The sequence below is a fragment of the Panthera leo genome, chromosome D4 (assembly GCF_018350215.1).
Source record: "Panthera leo isolate Ple1 chromosome D4, P.leo_Ple1_pat1.1, whole genome shotgun sequence".
NCBI classification, from domain to species: domain Eukaryota; kingdom Metazoa; phylum Chordata; class Mammalia; order Carnivora; family Felidae; genus Panthera; species Panthera leo.
Window position 1 is genome coordinate 29,494,993 of NC_056691.1, and position 19,223 is coordinate 29,514,215.

The window sequence follows — 19,223 nt, forward strand, 5'->3', positions numbered from 1 at the left end:
ATCCCCGTGAATTCATGTTCTGTTATCTCACTAAGAGGTGCAGGATACAGGATAAATTATCTCTGGTCATGAAAATGCAGGGCTGATGTTTGGGGGATAACATTCACTTTATTATTACTGGCAATGTTCATTTCACCAATTAAAAAAAAAAAACACGGAAAAAATACTAAGGCCATGAACAACTGTCCTGTCTGTTGCATATGCAAACCTAATGCATACGTGCTTTGTGCACCTTCTAACTAATGTGCCATATGTATAAAGGGGGAAGGGGAAGGAAAACTTGAGACACCTTTTCCTTGCAGACCAGACCAAATACCCCTGTTACAATTTCTTTCACTTGTGTAAACAATGTGCCCCTGCAGCACATTTCAAGATAAATGGCTTCAATTTACACTCTTCTCCTAAATAATCTAGTAAAGGTAACAAGGAAATGTTTCTCCCCGTTCAAAAAGAAACAAAGAAAGGTGGCAAATGTGTGCTCGGCAGAAAACTTGCCAGGAGAAGATAAATAATGTGATTTACATCAGATGTACTTGAGAGGAACCAAATGTCTCAGCTGTGGCCAGGACAGCCAGTCTCTGGATCCTGGCTCTATCAGACTCACCTGGTCAGCATCCGGAAACAAAGGTACCAGGTTCTGAGTTGCCTGTGAGCAGGCAGCCTGTGTTCCAGAAGCTCCCCAGGGATCCTGAACCTGCTGCAAGCCCAGAAGCCTTGCCCCAGTAGCACCGGGCTCTCCAGGAGGCTGGCCACAGTGGGGCATGCTACAGGCGAGGGCAACAAGGTACACTTTTTGTTTTGTTTCTCAGGTCTTAGGTTATACTTCAACTATGGCTTTAGAATAAGCCAAGCTCAGAATGCTGGACCTGGCTGGGAGGTATGGGGGGGCGGGGGGGAGGGAGTGTCACTTCCCAACAGGGTAGGTGTGCGGGGATGCAGTTGGGAGTGCTCTGGAGAGCATGCTTTGATCCAATATGGTCACAGGGAAGGGGCTGTTCCAGAAGGGCCCAGGAGGGCAGCAGAGAGACAATCCTAGAGCAAGCAGCACCCCCTACCCTTCTCCCCCTCCCTACACACACACACACACACACACACACACACACACACACACACACACACACACACACACACACACTCCAAGGCCAGCTGATGAGTCTGAACAGTGAGTCTGAAGAGTTCCTAAAGTCACTGGTAAGTTGCATGTTTACTGGAAAACAGGCCTTCAGCTACAGTGTAGAAAGAGCCTTCAGCAATCATGGTAAGCTTTCCCACGAGGAGGAATCCTTTTTCTTCAAGTTTAGCATTCAAGGACATAAACATTTGGTTTGGGCAAGTAAGGAAGTACTGGGAACAGCGGGCTGTTTAGTTCTCTTGGCATATTTTATAAACAAGGGGGCAGGCTAAAAAGCAAATAATGCCCTCATTAGGAAAGCTAGTCCAGATTCACAGACTGGCAGGATCATGTGTGTGGGTCCACGCAGATGGCCAAGGCCCCTGTGGAATACTGTGAGGTGAGGCCCAACATACTGTTGGGTGTGTCCAAGAGGAGAGAGGAGGGGGAGGATGAGGAAGAAGGAGCGGGGAGGGGCAAGGAGAAATGGGGAGGGGCAGAGGGAAGGATATTATCAGTCAGTTACAGAAAGTATTAAGATTTCTTGTGCGGAAAACTTTGACAAATGCCCTGGGGAATTGCCCAGGATACTGCAATCAATTTGAAGTTAAAGAAAGACCACAGGAAAACATAGGAAACTTGCAACAAAGGATAAATTTACATGAAGTCCTAGGCCTTTTCAGGATGCTCTTATAAAGCTGCCTGCAGGCAGGGTCTGGCTCCTTCTGGCAGGAATCACAATGTATTATTTCAAGCAATTAACTAGAGAACTGAATTAGACTCAATCCACATTCTCTGGAGATAAAAAGGCTGTTTGAGGCTAAAAAGCCAATTATTAGTCCAGAGGTCACTTCTGAAAAGCTACAGACTGCCATGCCAAGATCTCCAAATAGCCTTTTTGAAAAAAAGCTCAACTCCTTCCTTTTTTCTGGCTATATGACATCAATACCCCACACCTATAAATCATTTATATTTCTACCAGCTCCTGAAGCATTGGCACAGCACACGATCCCTCATTCTGCTTACAAAGTCCTACTTCCTTTATTTTTCCTGACGCTTAGAGCTTCAGGTGAATTCAACCATGAGGTAAAAACAAACATCAACAGAGTGGGACCACAGACACTCCCTCCCACCTCTCCTGCTTTATAGCAGCTGCCTCTAACTATAACCCATAAGGTGAGGATCCAAGAGACGAGTGCACACAAAAATAGAGATCAAATGCAAGGTTCATGCTCCTGAAAAGAACTATCTACATCTTCCAGACCAACCTCACATTAGAGCAATTATTTTATTACAGGGGTTTTCAAAAATGATGCTATTTCCTACAAGATATAAAACGTACCTCAAGGGCTTTATAGTGTCACTTTTTTAGATGTTTTAAAATGTATATTTAAAGATGTATATTTTTTAATAAAGGTGTCTATCATGTCTCTGGAACTGAAAATATTTTTTTCTTCCTTCATTTCTTTGCTCTAGTGATAAATGTAATATTTTGCTAATGTGACAATCATTTTCAACCAAGACAAGACTCTCATCATAGGTAGATTGAGCAACTGGAGATCAAAAACCCTGAATGGCCTCCAGCACCTATGCTGTATCCTACTTTTCAGTAGCGTTCAATTCGGTTTTACATATGACATGGCCATATTTTATTTAACATTCCATCTATTGTTTTTGCAAAACTATTTGGTAACTTTTTAAAAAGTTTCGTCCACTTTACTTGACAAAGAGTCCTAACACTCACCCAGTGAGCATATGAAGGTGCCTGCTGTGTGCTACACAGCGGGGTGCTATGCGGGGTGAGAACCGGTGCGTTCTCCAAAAGGCTTGCTGGCCAGTGAAGCACACAAGCAGTAGACAAACAAATCAATAGGATAATCTCATGGGATGACAAGTGCCTTGGAGGAAACACAGATGGTAATGCCAGGATAGTTACTGGGTGGTGGGGAAGGGGAAGCCCCCTTCAAATGGAGTAGCCTGGGGAGACCTAAATGGAAGTAACATTTAAGCTGACTGTGATGAGCTGGGGGGGACAGTGTCTGGGCAGAGGAACCAGCAACTGTTAAGCCCTCATGTCTGGCTTGCTGCAGGAAGAGAAAGGAGGCCAGTGTGGCTGGAGCTTGGTGAGACCATAATTATGTCATTCATTTGGTTGCACTGGTAGACTTAGCTCCTTCTCGGGTGTACCTGTGTCATAAGCTGCTCAGCGTTCGTATGGTCTTACATCAGTATTCACCCAAGGTGCTCTGGAACAAGCTACCAGAAACAGAAACCTCTCTGGACAGAGCAACTTTATGGACTCCCCTGATTTTTGCTACCCTAGCAAATGCCTATCCTAAATCACAATGGGGTGACAGCCCAAAGCTGTTCCTTTTCTTGTGAGCCTTCCTCATCACACATCAGCGTGATGCTCCATCAGCAGGAAGCCCCACAGACCCCATTTCAAGCGACCGAAGTTACAGGTGCAGTCTGGGGGAGATGGTTTTTCTCCCTTCTCTGTCCCATGTTCAAGGTCAAGGTCCTTTCTATTTAAAAAACAATCTGTTCATGAAATACTGCATAATTATTTCCGACTACTGAGCAGAATGAACCATACGATCCAGTATTTGTGATGTAGATGTATGAATGCTGACAGCCATGTGAACAGCTACTACTGCTGTGTGGTGGTTTATGGATAATATTTACCCATTTCCCTTTTTGAGGGTTATCACTACTTCTTAATTTTTCTGCAAAGAACCCATATAATTAAAGACTTCCATGTGACAAAAAGAGAAAAATAAGAAAGCTACTTGGTAGGGATCTGAATTAAAAAGCTCAACGCAAACAAAACAAAACATGCATATTCATTAAATTCTAAAGTCCTCTTATATTCTTTTCCTTCTTCCAAATGCAATAACTTTTAACAATAAAATAACAATCAAACTCTTTGAACAAGACTCATGAAAAATGTTATCTCAGGATCCTGGGACACGAAATAGCCTTTTACATTTGTGTATGTTTTTCATCTGCAAACCCATTTCCCACTCATTCTTTACCTAGTTATAAATATTTTGCTCAGTGCGGTGCTGTTCCCTCATCAAGCTGGGGCAAGCTGACTGGACAGTCAGGTAGTGGGAACCAGGACCAGAAAGGCAGCACTGAGATTTGGGACGAGTCCCTGTGACATAATTGGGCTTCAGTAACCTTCTCTATGAAATGGGATGAAAATGATACTACTAACCTCATAAATTGGTGTGAGTGTTAACAATGTGTTGTGAAATTTCCCAAACCCTGAACTCATCCACTCATTCGGTTGCTTATTCATCACAGGGCATGTATCATCACCCTTATTTTACAGAAGAGGAAAAGTAGCTGCAATTGCCCAAGGTCCCCCAGCTGAGAGGAGGTGGAACCAACCCTCAACCCTAGTCCAACTGCCTGGAGAGAGCCTTGTGGCTTCTGAGCACTAGTTGAGGATATGAGTTTAGAAGTCCTGAATTCCATATACCAGACTGTGTCAAGCTCATAGCTAGAGCTTTTAGAATGCACCTGCACCAGAGTATTACACAGGACAACGGATGGCATTTTTGCTTAAAGGACAACATTGCTTCCCACAGTGTTTACTGCCACTGTGAGGAGATAGTTTTTTCAGTAGAACCTCATGGGTGGCAGTACCAGCCCCCCATTTTCCTTGGGGTCCCCAGAGGGGCCTGATTTGGAGGAGGGGGTTAGAGAGACTAGGGTACACAGCTTTAGGCCTCTTTACCTGCAAATTCTCCAGAAATCTGAGGCTTAAACCAATTCTTTGAAAGAGCTGGGGTAAAAAGCATCACTTCCCCAAAGAAGTTCTTGCTCAAGCTCTGCTGATCCTTTCCTCCCTAAATCAAACCATTATGGTTTTCCAAGGTGAAGAAGGGCCAGCACAGGTGAGAAACCATTCCACCCAGGGGTCCATACCTCTGGGCCAGTGCTGTTCCATTCCATGGTAGACAAGAGATGTTCCCCTCATGATGCTCTCCCACCTTGTACCATTCTTCAGCATGGCCCCTGCACAGAGCTTAATAAACGGCTGCAGCATTCATGCACAAGACTTTTAGCAAAAGCTTATTGTGATCCACATAAAGGTGATCTGAGGGACCAAACGAAGTATTTTTCCCAGTAAATTCCAAGTCCTTTCAGGGAGGCACCGCTCGCTGCCCACTTATCTCGGCACACCAGGCGCATGCGCACACTCAGTGTGTCAGAGGAATAAATGAATGAACAGCCTCAATACAGAGCCTTGGGAACAGGCAGTCATCTGTATAAGATATTAATTCTCCCCAAAGCCTCAAAAAGTCAATCAGTCAAAACAAATGACCCTTTCAGCCTGAAAAGTACCCACTCAGAGTCCAATTAGGAAAATGGGGTCTGTGTATATGCAAGCGGAGCATTTGCATTTGATTAATCCCATGAATTATCTAACAGCCTCTAGAGAGATTTTTTTTTCTTCCCCTTTAGTTACTTCAGGTCCTTCTTTCAATGTTGCGATTAGTTATTGTGAGGGTGAAAAACTACAAATCTCCAAAGGGTGTAACTGCAAAATTATTAGCACCAGCTCGTTTTCTAAATTGAAAAAAATGAAGATTCCGTAATTTGGGCAATTGGCTGAAAACTCCTGAGCTGTGAGTTTTAGTCAGTCTTCCAGCCATCTCTTTTATTCATGACTAGCCAACTGCTGCTTAAGCTTCAGGGCTGTTTTTCTCCTCGTGGGATTGTGCCCTTGGGTGTTGCCATGGGAAAATGCTAGAATCAGATAGCCCAAAGAGAATTTGCCTTCATGAAGTGAGCCCAGTGAGTGAAAACCACAAAAACAAGACAAGAGCAGGACACATCCCCACACCTCCCCAGGGACAGCTTGAGAGGGGTGGTGGTGGTGAGGAGGGCGGAACGTGGTAGAAGGGGTAGCAGGCCTGAGCATGTGCCCACCACAAGCCCCCACACCAGCTGTTTGTGGTGCCATCTGTTACCGCCCAGGCTGCTTCTCTGAATGGCTTTCCCTGAAGCTGCCCGCTCACCCTGTCGGACACGATCAGGTCAGCCCAGCACTGTGCCCACACTGGACCTGCTGCCTGCCACAGCTCCCCCCACCTGGTATTCTCTCCAGGGCCAGCAGCTCCCAAGATCACACTGCATCTGTTAGGAGACCCATTCTTCTTTGGTCACTTGCTGCTGTGGCAAATGAGGGCTGCGGTCAACCCCCCCCCCCCCCCCGCCCCCTCAAAGACAGGCCGAGTGAAGCCACAGCCTGTGGACTCAAGAATGTTCCTGGCTTCCGGCAGGCTGGAATGGGATGGAGACCTGCTCTATCCCTAACTGCACACTTGCCCCACTGGGAACTGTCCCAGGCGCTACCAAGATTCACCTGAATGCTCCAGTCTATAAGCAAGTAGATGCAAACTCAAGTCCTGTCCTTTTGCAGGAGCTGAGCAAGCCTGGGAGGGTTCGACACAGAGCAGCATGCTCAGAGGCAAAGCTGGACCAAGAAGCAGAACCCAGGGACCAAAGACAGTGTTGTTATCAAGTTTTAAGTCCTTAGTTAAGGCCTCCTAAATTCTTCACTCAAAAAATAAAAACAGAACACAACACAACCACGACAACAAAAGCCAAGTGCCTTCCCCGGGCTGCGGGCTCTCTACCCCAGCATTCGGGCTGCTGCATAACATTAACCCCAGCTCCCTTCTCTCAGCTTCTGTGGGGCTGACATCACCTCTCTGCTCTCAACAGTCTTCTTGCCATTATACGGCCTGGGCCTCTTGGCACCGGCCTCCTACTTGAGCACGCACAGGGGAGAAGACAATGTGAGTCCCCACCTCCACAGGCAGGCTCCCAGGGCCCTGAGGAACATCACGCTGGCCTGCTTTATCTCCCACACCCTCCCTGGGGGCCACTTTCATGATTTTGTTGCCATCAGGATTAGCTGGATTAGGGACTGATGCATAAGGACCCCCTGGTGCCTCGAGGAAGTTTCATCACCAGGTCAGCATGGTGTGAACTATATTCTGTCACCACCACTGCTCCTTATAGCCACCAACTGAAAAAAAGGGGAGGGGACAGCAGAGAAAATTCATGAACTCGTCACAGCCATAAATTCCCCCATCATGCATTCCCAAGGGTGTGAACCATTCAAGACTGTCCTCCTTTCCAGCAAGAGCCCTACTGATTCTTTTCTTATCTATAAAGGATGTCATGGGTCTGATAGTGGCAGTGAAGTGGTGAGCAGAGCTGCCCCAGAAAAACAACACAAAGGAACTTCTAGTCCTTTGCTAAAACCAGTCAAGCAATTTGGGAAGAGAGTCTTGCTGTTGGAACCTTATATTACAGTCCTATCCCATGGGGTGGGGGTGGGGGAGGTAGGGGTGTTCCCATTTAATTTGAAGGAAAACAATGTGGGCAGGAGTGGGGGGGGGGGGCGGTCAGCAAGAGGATGGAAAGAAACAGAACAACTCTTAACGCCTTGTAAGAATTCAGTGACTGAAACTTTTCCTCCCAGAAAAATCACTTGGTCCTTGTACCTCCCCAAACCCGCATCCTGGCTGCCGCTTACGTGCACCCTGCATGAAGTAAACACGATTTGTAGAGAAAGCAACGGGATTTCTGCAAGTGTGTGCAAGGGTGTGTGTATGTGTGTGTTTTATAGAACAGTCCTTCTTGCACAGAACTGGGCTGTTCCATCAAAGCCGTATCTGTTATATTTCTGTCTTTCTCTTCTGTTTGGCGTATTCACCAACAAGAGAAAAGGAGGTAAGCTTTGGCGGCCCTGACCTGCAGCTGGAACACAATACTTTCGCACAGCCCTGCCGACCCCTGACATAAATTTTACACCGCAGCTGGCATTTACACACTCAGCATTACCATATGTATAGCTGCTCGGTGCTAATTATGCTAATCACCTGTCTAACTCGCTGCTGCGAAAAATGGTTGTATTTAGCAGTCCAGTGCCTACCAATGCAGCTTACTGTGTGGCTGAAATGTACATTCAGACGGCCCTGAATGGCAAGATTTTTCCACGTTGCTGGCTACATTCAGGCCTCAGAAAAATTTATTCAAGTCAACTGGTTTCGGTCCGCAACAAAAAAGTTACGAGAAAAAAGTGAGTGTGTTCTTGCCCTAACATTCTGGATCTGCTTGCAAGCAAAATGATAAATCAATTGGTGTGGGAAACAAAAAGGGAGAGAGATTTCTTTTGGGAGCCATGTGAAACTGTAGCCTATTTAAAAAAAAAAAAAAAGAAAAAAAAAGGGTCATCCTATTCCCCAAATCTCTAGAAAGAGCAGTTAATAGATATTTAGCCCTAATCCCAATTCTCTCAAATTGCAAGCTTTGTTTGCAATTAAGCAACATATTAAACGTGCAATTTTTTTTTTCTGGATCATGTGTAGCCTAAAATGATGGCATCATATTTATCATTTTTAAACTTAGTGCAACAATGTATGAACCTCATGGAGAAAAGTCAGGTAAGAGAAGAAATAATTTCTTAGGCAACTAGGGAAAATTCTTTTGTTATTCTCTTAGAATGCTTTTATTTCAAAAGACACTGTGTGATATTTATGTCTATTTTGTGAAATTTCCTGGTTTCCCCACTAAAGGAGCAAAGGAAATCAGGGAATGGGGGTGGGGAGATGGGAGAGTTCAAAACAGAAAAAAAAAAAGTGCTGGAGGGAGGTGGGGGAGAGCCAGAGTCAAGAAGCCTGCATTTTCCTGAATCTCAAAACGCCTGTTTCCCATCCCTGTTTCTAAAAGCAATTTTCTCAGATCACTCTACAGAATGGATTTCTAAAATCAGGATAATATTATTGCAGGTTGCAAGTTGTTTTAACAACTCCCCAAATTCAAACTGAAACCCCATTTCCTCCTAACTCCCAAAATACCTTCATATTAATGTTTAAACATCCTAAAGTTAGTAAGGCTAAGGACTGCTTAGTATTAGATTATTTGGATGTACAGCTAATGCCTAGGTGTTCCAATTTCCTTGGGTTGCCCGCAGCACTGTAAAACAAGTTGTACTTGGAGGGGTGGCTCAAAGTGTCCAGTTACTTTCTTACCTCCAAATGAACATCATTAGTAGCTGCTTTACTGAAATCTAGGAACTGGGAGCAAACTGGAAGGCCATTTATTCTGCAACATAGATCTTGGGCTACCCCCCCCCCCAACCCCCCCCCCCCCACCCCCCCAGTGCTACAAAACACCAGAGAAGCTTTGTTATACCTCTTAGGTTTACACACAGAAGGTGCACCAAGCCAGGAGGCTTTCTTATACACGGGAGACGGGGGTGAAAGAAGCTGGTCTCTCCCTGCCTTACTTCACTCACCTTTCAATTGAGCTCACAGCAGATGAAAAGGGTGATGCTCACAGATGCTGCTATGAAAACAACAGCTTCGTTCCTATCAGCCCCTCCCCATTTGGTTCAACATTTTATAAACTTATCTGACCCAATGAAGCAACATTATCCAAGCCACATCGTGCTCTCTTTGGCATCCCAATTCAAGCTGCTTTTCTTTGCCAGTAAAAAGTATTAATTCATCTAGGTTTTTGTACTTCCAAATCTTGACTCTGCAGCCAAAAACACAAACAACACGACCACAACTGTGCCACTGCAGAGGGCTTACCTCTCTTTCCCTCTCAATCTCTCGCTCTTCTTTAATAGGAGATGGACCACCCTGCCTCATGGCACAGAGCAGTGTTTACATTGCAGTACTTGACTGTGTAATACATCTGGCATTTTTGGGCAGGATTCCTGAGCTAGGGGCCAGAAGCCCTTAAGCAATGATTTAAGGGGAAAAAAATCATGCACACTGACTTAACAAAGCCTACTTCCAGTTCCTTTTGCTTGCTTTTGTACGTGTTTCATCAATAACTGAAAACTATGTTGGTTGATAAATTGGGGAAACCTACTGCTTCTTTTCATTTATCCTAACGAGAATAAATCAAGCTTGTGCTGTGGTACGGAGACTTGCTTCTCACTAGCCTCACCTTCATAGCCAGTGGTGTTCTGGGACCCACATGCAGTGTGGACTATCTGGGTCAACTCACAACTGGGTTTCTAGAAATAGGGCCCTACATCCACATTATAAATCTCCCCAACAACTAACTTGTCACTCATGAGCAGGTGCCTGACTGCCCACAAACGACACAGTTTCCCTAACACATGACAGCTGTTTTTCCAGCTATGCTCTGAACCCAAATACAACAAAATAGTCAGAGTCTTGAAAGGTTGTGGACAGGATGCATCTTTCCTAAAAATCTCTATGACAGTCAAGCAGTTTCCCAATGCAGCATTCTACTGTTTTGGAAGATGAAATTATTTGTGTCAAACCTAAAGATACATACACGTAGGAAAACAAACTGCCATTTAAAGAAAAACACAATCCTAAATCCAGTTTAAGAGAAACAAATCCAATAAATAGGTCTTATGATGAAGGGCCCAAACTCAAAGTTCGAAAGCAGAGAACAAGTAATAAAAGTGCTTATATCCTGACGACCCTGATGGTATCTGTGTAGTCAGGGAAGCTTCCCACTAAGAAAATCCCAGGGAGCTTTCTCCGTATGAACTGCTGGAAGTGCCTTCATGAGCAAAACCCTCTGCTCTCTGGGACCTCTCATGTGGGATGGACCATCTAATGCTGCCGAGTCGGCCAAAGTTTGGATAAGGAAATCTGTCCTCTTCCATCTATGCCCAAGCACCATGTTCCTTTTGCCTTTGGTGAGGGTTCCATCCATGGAAAGCCTGAAGTATGGTGCCTGGGTTGGAATGTATTGGCTTACATTTCACTTACCATCTCAAGAAATGCTAAGGGGCCCAATTCTTCATACTCCATACAACACATTAAACACATGGGACCAAGACTTATTTAACACTCCATTTGTCAATGAATTCTAAGGCACTTCAAAAGTCCATAGGATGCCATGACTCTTCAACAGGGGAAGTACATCTTCTGCTGACAAGACCCAATCAGAGAGTAAGGTCCGGGTACCACCCATTACCAAGACAAGAACCTCAAGGATGTAAATGGCAGCTTGGGATTTGGTATCTCCCACAGCTGGTTTGAAATAATACATGTTCTAATTCCCTCCTGTCAGTTTGTGATTAACCAGATTTACTACCATTTCAGATTTCACACTAGTAACTCCAGAGATCTACTGGGAAGAAATGATTAGGGCAGTTTAGGAGTCTGTGGGGGGAAAGAAGGGTGGGAGGGAGCAAAGGGGGGTTGGGAGAAGAGGTTCTGGGAGCCAGTGAGGGGCAAAGGAAATAGTGTTATAATAACAGAATCACACAGGTATGGCGATTATTTAGGGATGTCTTTTTTTCAAAATAGTATCACACTAGTGTTGAGTCAAATACTATACTTCTGCAAAACGGCCCCTATTAGATATGGTGTCCTTTAAAGTAAGTTTAGGGGCACCTGGGTGGCTCAGTCAGTTAAGCGGCCAACTTCAGCTCAGGTCATGATGCCACGATTTGTGAGTTCGAGCCCCATGTCAGGCTCTTTGCTGACAGCTTGGAGACTGCTAAGGATTGTCTCCCTCCCTCTCTCTGCCCCTCCCCCACTTGCACTTGGTCTCTCTCTCTCTCTCTCTCAAAAATAAATAAAACATTTAAAAAAAATTTTAAGTAATTTAAAAACATTTCCATATTTGTTTTAAAAGCCAAAAAGACTTTTAAAATCAAACCCCCCTCCACCTCCCCACCTCCTACCCTCATAAAATAAGAGTACTTTTCTGGGGCTAAATCTGGGTGAACAGCTGGCATGGAGCTGGGTGGGGGGTGGTAAACCATGAAAGCAGCCCCTTCCGCTGCACAATTGTGACCCCCCAACACGAGAAGAAGGGCAGACAAGTTACAGCTTGGCCTGAGTGGACAGAGCTCTGGGGGTCATGGGGAGGTCAGCTTTGAAGGAGAAATCCCAATGAAATATAAACACAGCATTGTGGAAACCAGACAAATCTCCCATAGCTTGTCCAGCCAGCGTTAATCTCGCCATCAGCTGTGGTGCATAATCCAAACAAACGGATCCGGCGGTTCGTACATCTGGAAGCTGTCATCTTCTGGAGCCTCCAAGCGGCGGTCCGTGGATCTGAAACACCCCATTGCCCAACCTGGCTTCTACACTCCTTGGCAGGATCAAGAGTGGCAGGCAGTCAAGAGACAGGGAAGATTCCCAGGGTCAGCTGCCCTGGGGAGAAGGCACCTGAGGCTATTTGGTATTTTCAAGCAATTATTGTTGGATGTAAATTTTTCAACTATTTTTCTCCTGATGTAAAAGAAAAACCACAATTCCTTGCACCTGTATGTGTGCGCCTGCTATTGCAATCTAATCAATACCTAGCTAATAAACATATTCTTAATTTTTCAAAGTGCTTAGGGGACCAAGGAGAATACGCTGCATTTCATTAGGTCTTGTGTCCCTTGTTCCTTGTGAAATGCACCCAAACTGACAGCCCTGCAGAGCAGAAACTGGCAGTAAAATCAGAGCTCATATTGCCCATATGGGCTCAAGGTCTCAGCCCCTCACTATCCCTTTGGTTCTGCTGCAAAAGGGCACCCGGGGAAAAGCAGTTTGTCATAGGAACATCTGGAGGAGAGCTAGACCACCGAAGAGCTAATGTACTGAGCGGGCTTCCAAAAGGAGCTCTTATTTCAATATGAACTAAGTTTAGTGGTGTCTTTTCCTGCTTTTTACAAAGTCACCTTCATGCTAAATAAAACTTTCATCCTACGCTTCTTGAAATGCAACAAGGTCTGTCTTCAAAATTAAGTTACCTGAAGAAAATCTATTCTAATATAAAGCTTTCTCTTCCTTGCATAGCTGGCCCCCACCCACACAGTGTCTTCCCCACCTCCCTCACTCTGTCAACTTGTCATGCATTTTATTTGATATTTAATGTAATTCTAAGAAAAACAAAAAACTTAAATTATTAGCATAAAAAATTAGTTACCTAGATCAGTAAATATGGAGATGGGGAGGGGACATTATCTTAAAGAAAAAAAATTCCTTTGCATGTAAGGCAATGCATTTGCAGCCACAATGTCATCATAATAAAAGCCCTCCATTTGCACAGCATGAGTCTTCCAATTGGAATCTATTATCTAAACCAGTGCTTCTCAATTGGGGTGATTTTGTGCAGCTCCCCCCCCCCTCCCCCCGCCCTGCCACATTTGGCAACGACTGGAAACATCTTTGGTTGTCACAACTGGGAGGCTGCTACTGGCATCTAGTGGGTAGAGTTCAGAGATGCTGCTAAACATCCTGGGGTGCTTAGGGCAGCCCCCATAACACAGAATTATCCAGCAAAATGTCAAGAGTGAGAAAACTTGCTCTAAACTTAAAGAAAGGTGGTGGAGCTCATTTATCTCCTACAACTGCCTGAGTTCAAGCCAAGAACAATGAAACCATCATACCAGCAAGAAACAAACTTGAGAGCACTTATAAGCATCAAGCAGGCATTAAGAACATCTTTTTAAATTTTCCTTAACAAAAAAAAAAAAAAAATCAGAGTCACAACTTGTGCCTTCTTCCTTTGATGTTAATAACCAAACACAACGCAATATGGATTCATTTCAAGGCTGTTATAACCCCTTGCAGTAAAGGACACCAGGGGCTGGGCAAAGCTTGAGGGGAAAAACAAATCTCAAAGAGATAAATGAATGTTCTGCCACTGGAGAGTTGTGACAACAAACTTGCATCTGAGAGAGGGTTGGAGTGGGGGGTAGTAGCTATTAAGGGAGACAGGAAGATATGGGTGCTAAGCAAAAAAGGAAATGCCAACAGAGAAATGGGCAAGATTAAAAATAAAGTATTTCCCTTCTGTGCCCAGAGGAGAGAAATCCAGCTGAAGCACTCCAGTCCCGGGAGGGCACTAGAGGCCAAATATGCTAGCACAGATAATGAGACAGGCAAAGAATGACTAAAAGGAAGAGCTGGTAGCCCCTCAGCCGAATGCCCTGCACACAGCAGAGACCATTCTGCCATGCAGCTGGGCCTTCCAGGCCCCAAGGCTGCCTCAGACCGATGTCCCAACTGGAGTCAAGCACTGGGAGTTCTCCTGGAGGCCACACCCCCAGCCTCTGAGCCTTTGCAGGAGCTGTTCCTCTGTTCTGGAATGTCCCAGCAGCACCCCCACCTCTCCAGCCCTTGTGCCTGGCTCAGACCCCTGTCAGGGCTGTCCTGGGAGGCGTCCCTGCCCTAGTGCCAGTGGTCTATGTGCCTGCTGGGTGGAGGTCCTGAGGGCAGGGACTGTGGCCTTTCACTAACATCTCTCTGGAGCTTCATGCAATGCCTGGCACAGAGCAGGCATGGAGAACATGTGCTGAATATTTTTATTTATTTAAAAAGTTAAAAAAATTTTTTTTAAAAACAAATATTGACAGAGAGAGACAGAGCATGTGCGGGGGAGAGGCAGAGAGAGAGGGAGACACAGAATCCGAAACAGGCTCCAGGCTCTGAGTTGTCAGCACAGAGCCTGATTCGGAGCTCGAACTCACAGACTGTAAGATCATGACCTGAGCCGAAGTCAGACACTCAACCGACTGAGCCACCCAGGTGCCCCTAAAAATTTTTTTTTTAAATGTTTGTTTATTTGGGGGAGGGGGGGGAGAGGAGCGACAGAGAGACGGAGACACAAAATCTGAGGCAGGCTCCAGGCTCTGAGCTGTCAGCACAGAGTCCAATGCAGGGCTCAAACTCACAAGCGGTGAGATCATGACCTGAGCCAAAGTTAGACTCTCAACTGTCTGAGCCACCCAGGTGCCCCGAATATTTTTATTTTTAAATAACAATTAGTCTCTCCCAGACCTTGCCACCACTGGCATGTGCTTCAGTAACAGCAGATGTCCACAACATCATTCCACATATTCTTTTACTAAACCTCATGACTCTATTCACAAGTGAGCTAAATTTGGTATTTCTGACTTGCAAATACTCTAACCCTGAGACCTAAGCTAACATCTAATGTATATTGAGTTTCTTAAAAGAAACTGGTTGCTGTTACAATGATGACAGCAATCGTTGTACGAACATTTTAACAAGAGAATCAAAAAATTCTTATCACCAATGAGATAAAAATAGGACAGAATCTTATTTATCTAGCTTATATTGGTCTGCACATTGTGGCCAATGTATTCAAACTGTCCTTATAAAGCCACATTTCCCCAGCATGTTAAAAGCATGAAAGTCAAATCAGTGATGTAGCTTATCAAGTGGATCCCTTTAATTTGCCGGCTATATTAAAAAGATAACAATTATCTTGGCAGATACAAAGATAGATGTAGTAAGTCTATGTGTACACACAAATACAAATATTAAGTGGAGATATATGAACAACACAGGTTTGAACTGTGCAGGTCTACTTATATGCAGATTTTTTGGGGATATAAATACTCTACCATATCTATATATTTTCTTCCTCTTGATTTTTGTAATAACATTTTCTTTTCTCTAACTTATTTTATTGTAAGAATACAGTAAATGATGTGTGTAACATTCAAAATATGTGTTGATTGACTATTTATGTTATTAGTAAGGCTTCCAGTCAACACAGGCTGTTAGTAGTTAAGTTTTTGGAGAGTCAAAGTTATACATGGATTTTTAATTGTGGAGGGGTTGGCGCACCTAACCCCACATATTGTGCAGGAATCACCTGGTATATAATATGTATTCGTGTGTAGGTATGTAGATATATGTATCTCTAGTTGCCTTTGTATATTTATCTATGTAGTGTGTGTGGTAGGTCATATTTTTAAATATCACAAGGGAAATAGCATTTTTTCCAAGCTGTCCCTCAGCATTCCCCTCCCCTTAAAATCTCTTATGCTTTCTCAGTCTGTTGCTTTTTAACTAGGGAAATACGCAATCTCTATTCATTTGGTTTATTTAGAGTAGTAAGCACCCATGTTTATGTTCAGAACATTTACAGTCTCCATTAAGAAAACAACCATCTAACAGACTTCTTGTGCTCATAGTGATGAAGAATTTATCAAAGAGATTAAAGTACAAATTAACCTAAATTCTGAGTTGCTGCTCATTTTAATCTGGTACAGTGTAGGACAGCAGGAAATTCCAACTCCTGAAAACAAATGCTTACACTATTTATTGCTGATATGAACACCAAGCTCACTACACCATAAACAAGACCTCCTCACTGTTACCTCTTCTTTGAATTTATGTTAAAATTATAAGATGGTATGGTGGCCTCATGGGATCCCTGGTGGGGTTTCCTTGCATTTATGAAACTATTGCTTCTTCTACCGGGAAGAATCTAATACCCAATGAATGAATGAATGAATGAATGAGTGATGACAAATCAAGAAATCAAGAGGCCAAGTTGACTTAAATCATTAGTAGGCAAAGTGGACACTTTGCCATTGTAAAATGGAACAAGAATTCAGCTATTACATGTAGAAATACCACATACACTATCATGTTATAAAAATAAATATAATAGATGGCTACTTTATTGAGTTGTAAGGCTTGTGATAATAGATAATAAACAGTAATGGCAGTTGCTCAACAAGTGATAGCATTAAGTAAAATAACATTTGCTTAAAGAACTTGTGAGCCACGCTGAAAATACCAAAACTCAGAGGCCCAAAGTTGGCAAACTGAGTCCTGAGTGTCTGAGGTATCACTCCTTAATACTCTCTCACTAAGCGGCAGCTCAGGGACACTGCCCCTAATCATGTTCCTCCTTCTTTCAGGACTTGCAATGAAGTGTGTAATGCAGAAACACAGTTGCTTCCAGAAATATACAATGTTAAGAAAATAAATCGCATCACTTCTCTTTACATGTATTAAAGGTCTACCTAAAAGTCTTGCTCAAAATAGCAAAAAATTATCTTTTGTCATCGTCACTGATACTGAGCAAATCCACTGGTCTGAGTGGTGCAGTGTGAACATATGGACAGAGCTGGGAGGCCCCTCTGCTCATCCCTTGTTTCGTCCAGCTCCCCACAGCCTAGCCAATCACATCATTTCTGAACTACAGCCCTGCGCTCCAGGGCACACATGAGCCACGGCACCCTATTCCCACTACACTAGGGGCCTCCACTCACTTGGGCTTTGCTTGACCCCCTTTCTGAGCTCTTGTGCAGAACTCCCTCTCTCCTTCTCTCTCTCTCCAGGTCACCCTAATTTGCCTCACTTCCGCAGAAGCTTTTTTTCCCCATTTGACTTTCATGGCCCACTTCAACTGTGAGCTCAAATTTACTGCAAGCCCATTCAACTCTAGTATTTTGTAAGTGAGTGGATTTGTGCACAGAGAGTGTCTCACAGACTTCAGTGACCCTTACAGTACCTAACACGTGCTGGGGACATTATTGGTGCTCAGTAAGCTTGGTGCTAAGATATCATAGGTGTTCAATAAAACCCTTCTTTTATCTACCAATGATGCTGAAGTGCTCAACTGAGGTAAATTACCCCATGGATTCAATCCAAAGAATACTTTTGTATTAATTATCAAGCTACTTAAAGCAAGAATGTTTTCTGGCCTTAATTACTTGGACTATTATTTTAATTGTCACTTCTCAATTAAAGACTCCACCATATGCTTGCAAAACACAGAGAGCTGAATCTTCATAAACAAGGCATAGTTAACAAAATATTCTCCAAGGTTAGTTCTCAGCATCCTAAAAGGAATCATTCACGTAATTACACATATAACTCTTAGGCTTCCAAATTTTGGGTTAGGTAGCTTTCCCTAGGAATGCTCAAGATATTCTGTTTTGAAAAATCTGCATAATTACCTCAATCCTTCCTTCCCATCCTATTGTCAGAGATATCCAAGGCAGTGTTTAGGGGTTAAATGTTTCCAAATAGCAAATCTGTTACTTTCCAGAAAATAATTAAAAAACAACCACCAATAACACCCCCCCCCCAACAAAAAAGCCGTGCGACCAAAAGAATGTAAAATGTTTCCGTCGTGGGGGTGGGGGTGGGGGGATCTATTTTAAATTTACAACTGCTTAAAAAAAGACACTTCGAGAACCCCCAAATTGAGGAATGTGTATAAAAGACTGGCAGAAAGCCTTGGAGAGCTCCCGCGTGGCCCCGCCCTCCAAACCCGCGTTCTTAAAACTCATTTCTTTCAGCCTGCAAAACGCAGCCTTGCCCCCAAATCATACTATTTAAAAAGCCCCCACCCGCGAGGAAACATTAATCTACTTTGCAAACATGCGTTCCAGTCTATGCTTTACTGTTTTTTTTTCAACTCCTTTCCTCCCCACCCCCACTTTTTTTTTTTTTTTTTTTTTTTTGTACCTTGAGACAAATGTTTTTTTCCCCCAGAGTTGAAAGCTGTCCAAAAACAGGACCACACACGCCGCCGCCTCCGCAGGCCCGCGCTACGCCCGCCCCCCACCCTCCGCGGCGCGGCGGCCACGGCCGCCGGGGGCGCGCGCACTCCCTCCAGCCGGAGGGGTGGCCTCTCTCTGCCCCCCCCTTCTTTCTCTTTGGACGTGGTGGGTGGGGTGGGGGAGGGAAGGACGCCGAGGAAGAGAGCCAGGAGCCGAGAGGCCTTCCTCCGACCGCGTCTCCGGCGCGGCGGAGGCGAGCAGCGGCGGCGGCAGGCCCCAAGGGTCCCCGGCCGCGCGGAGTGGTCCGTCCCGCGGAGGGGCCTGGCGCCCCCGCCGGCCCGCCCTCGCCACTCTCTCCCACAACACCTAGCAAAGCGCAGCGCCCCGAGTAGATTACAGCGCGGCCTTTGTCGGGCGGGCCTGGCTCCCAGCCAGGCGCCCAAACAATAAACAATTCCCCCTGGTGCGGGCAGGGGGTTCTCGCTCGCCACAGAAAGGCTCTAGGTGTACGCTGGCAAATATCTTTATCAGTTGGAAGGAGGACGGGAAGGGGGCCTGGGCTGGGGGACGAGAGGGCGCTGCGGCGGGCGCTAGGTCTCTTACCTTCCACCCACAGCTCTTCCACGTTGGTCTCGAGATTAGCTGCCTTTAATCCCACAGCGAAGGCCCCAAATATGAGGAGGCCCACAACCAAGAACTTGCCGCAGTTTTTTTGAATGTAACAACCCAGTTTAAACAAGAGTCTCTGAAACTTCGCTCTCAGCCACAGCGGCGCTTTCCGGCCAGTAGCTTTCCCCTGAGGATGAA

At 44.8% G+C, this 19,223-nt stretch overlaps 1 protein-coding gene across 5 annotated transcripts in view; it reads right to left on the minus strand.

Moving 5' to 3' along the window:
* Positions 1-19,223, minus strand: part of PTCH1 (patched 1) — a 63,275-nt gene that overhangs the window by 42,217 nt on the left and 1,835 nt on the right. For 3 of the 5 annotated variants that reach the window (XM_042912800.1, XM_042912797.1, XM_042912802.1), the window contains exon 2: positions 19,020-19,212. In XM_042912800.1, the coding sequence (XP_042768734.1) occupies positions 19,020-19,212 (193 nt within the window). Of the gene's footprint in view, positions 1-18,381; positions 18,451-19,019; positions 19,213-19,223 lie in introns of those variants that run through there. The other 2 variants (XM_042912803.1, XM_042912801.1) reach the window with 2 other exon arrangements.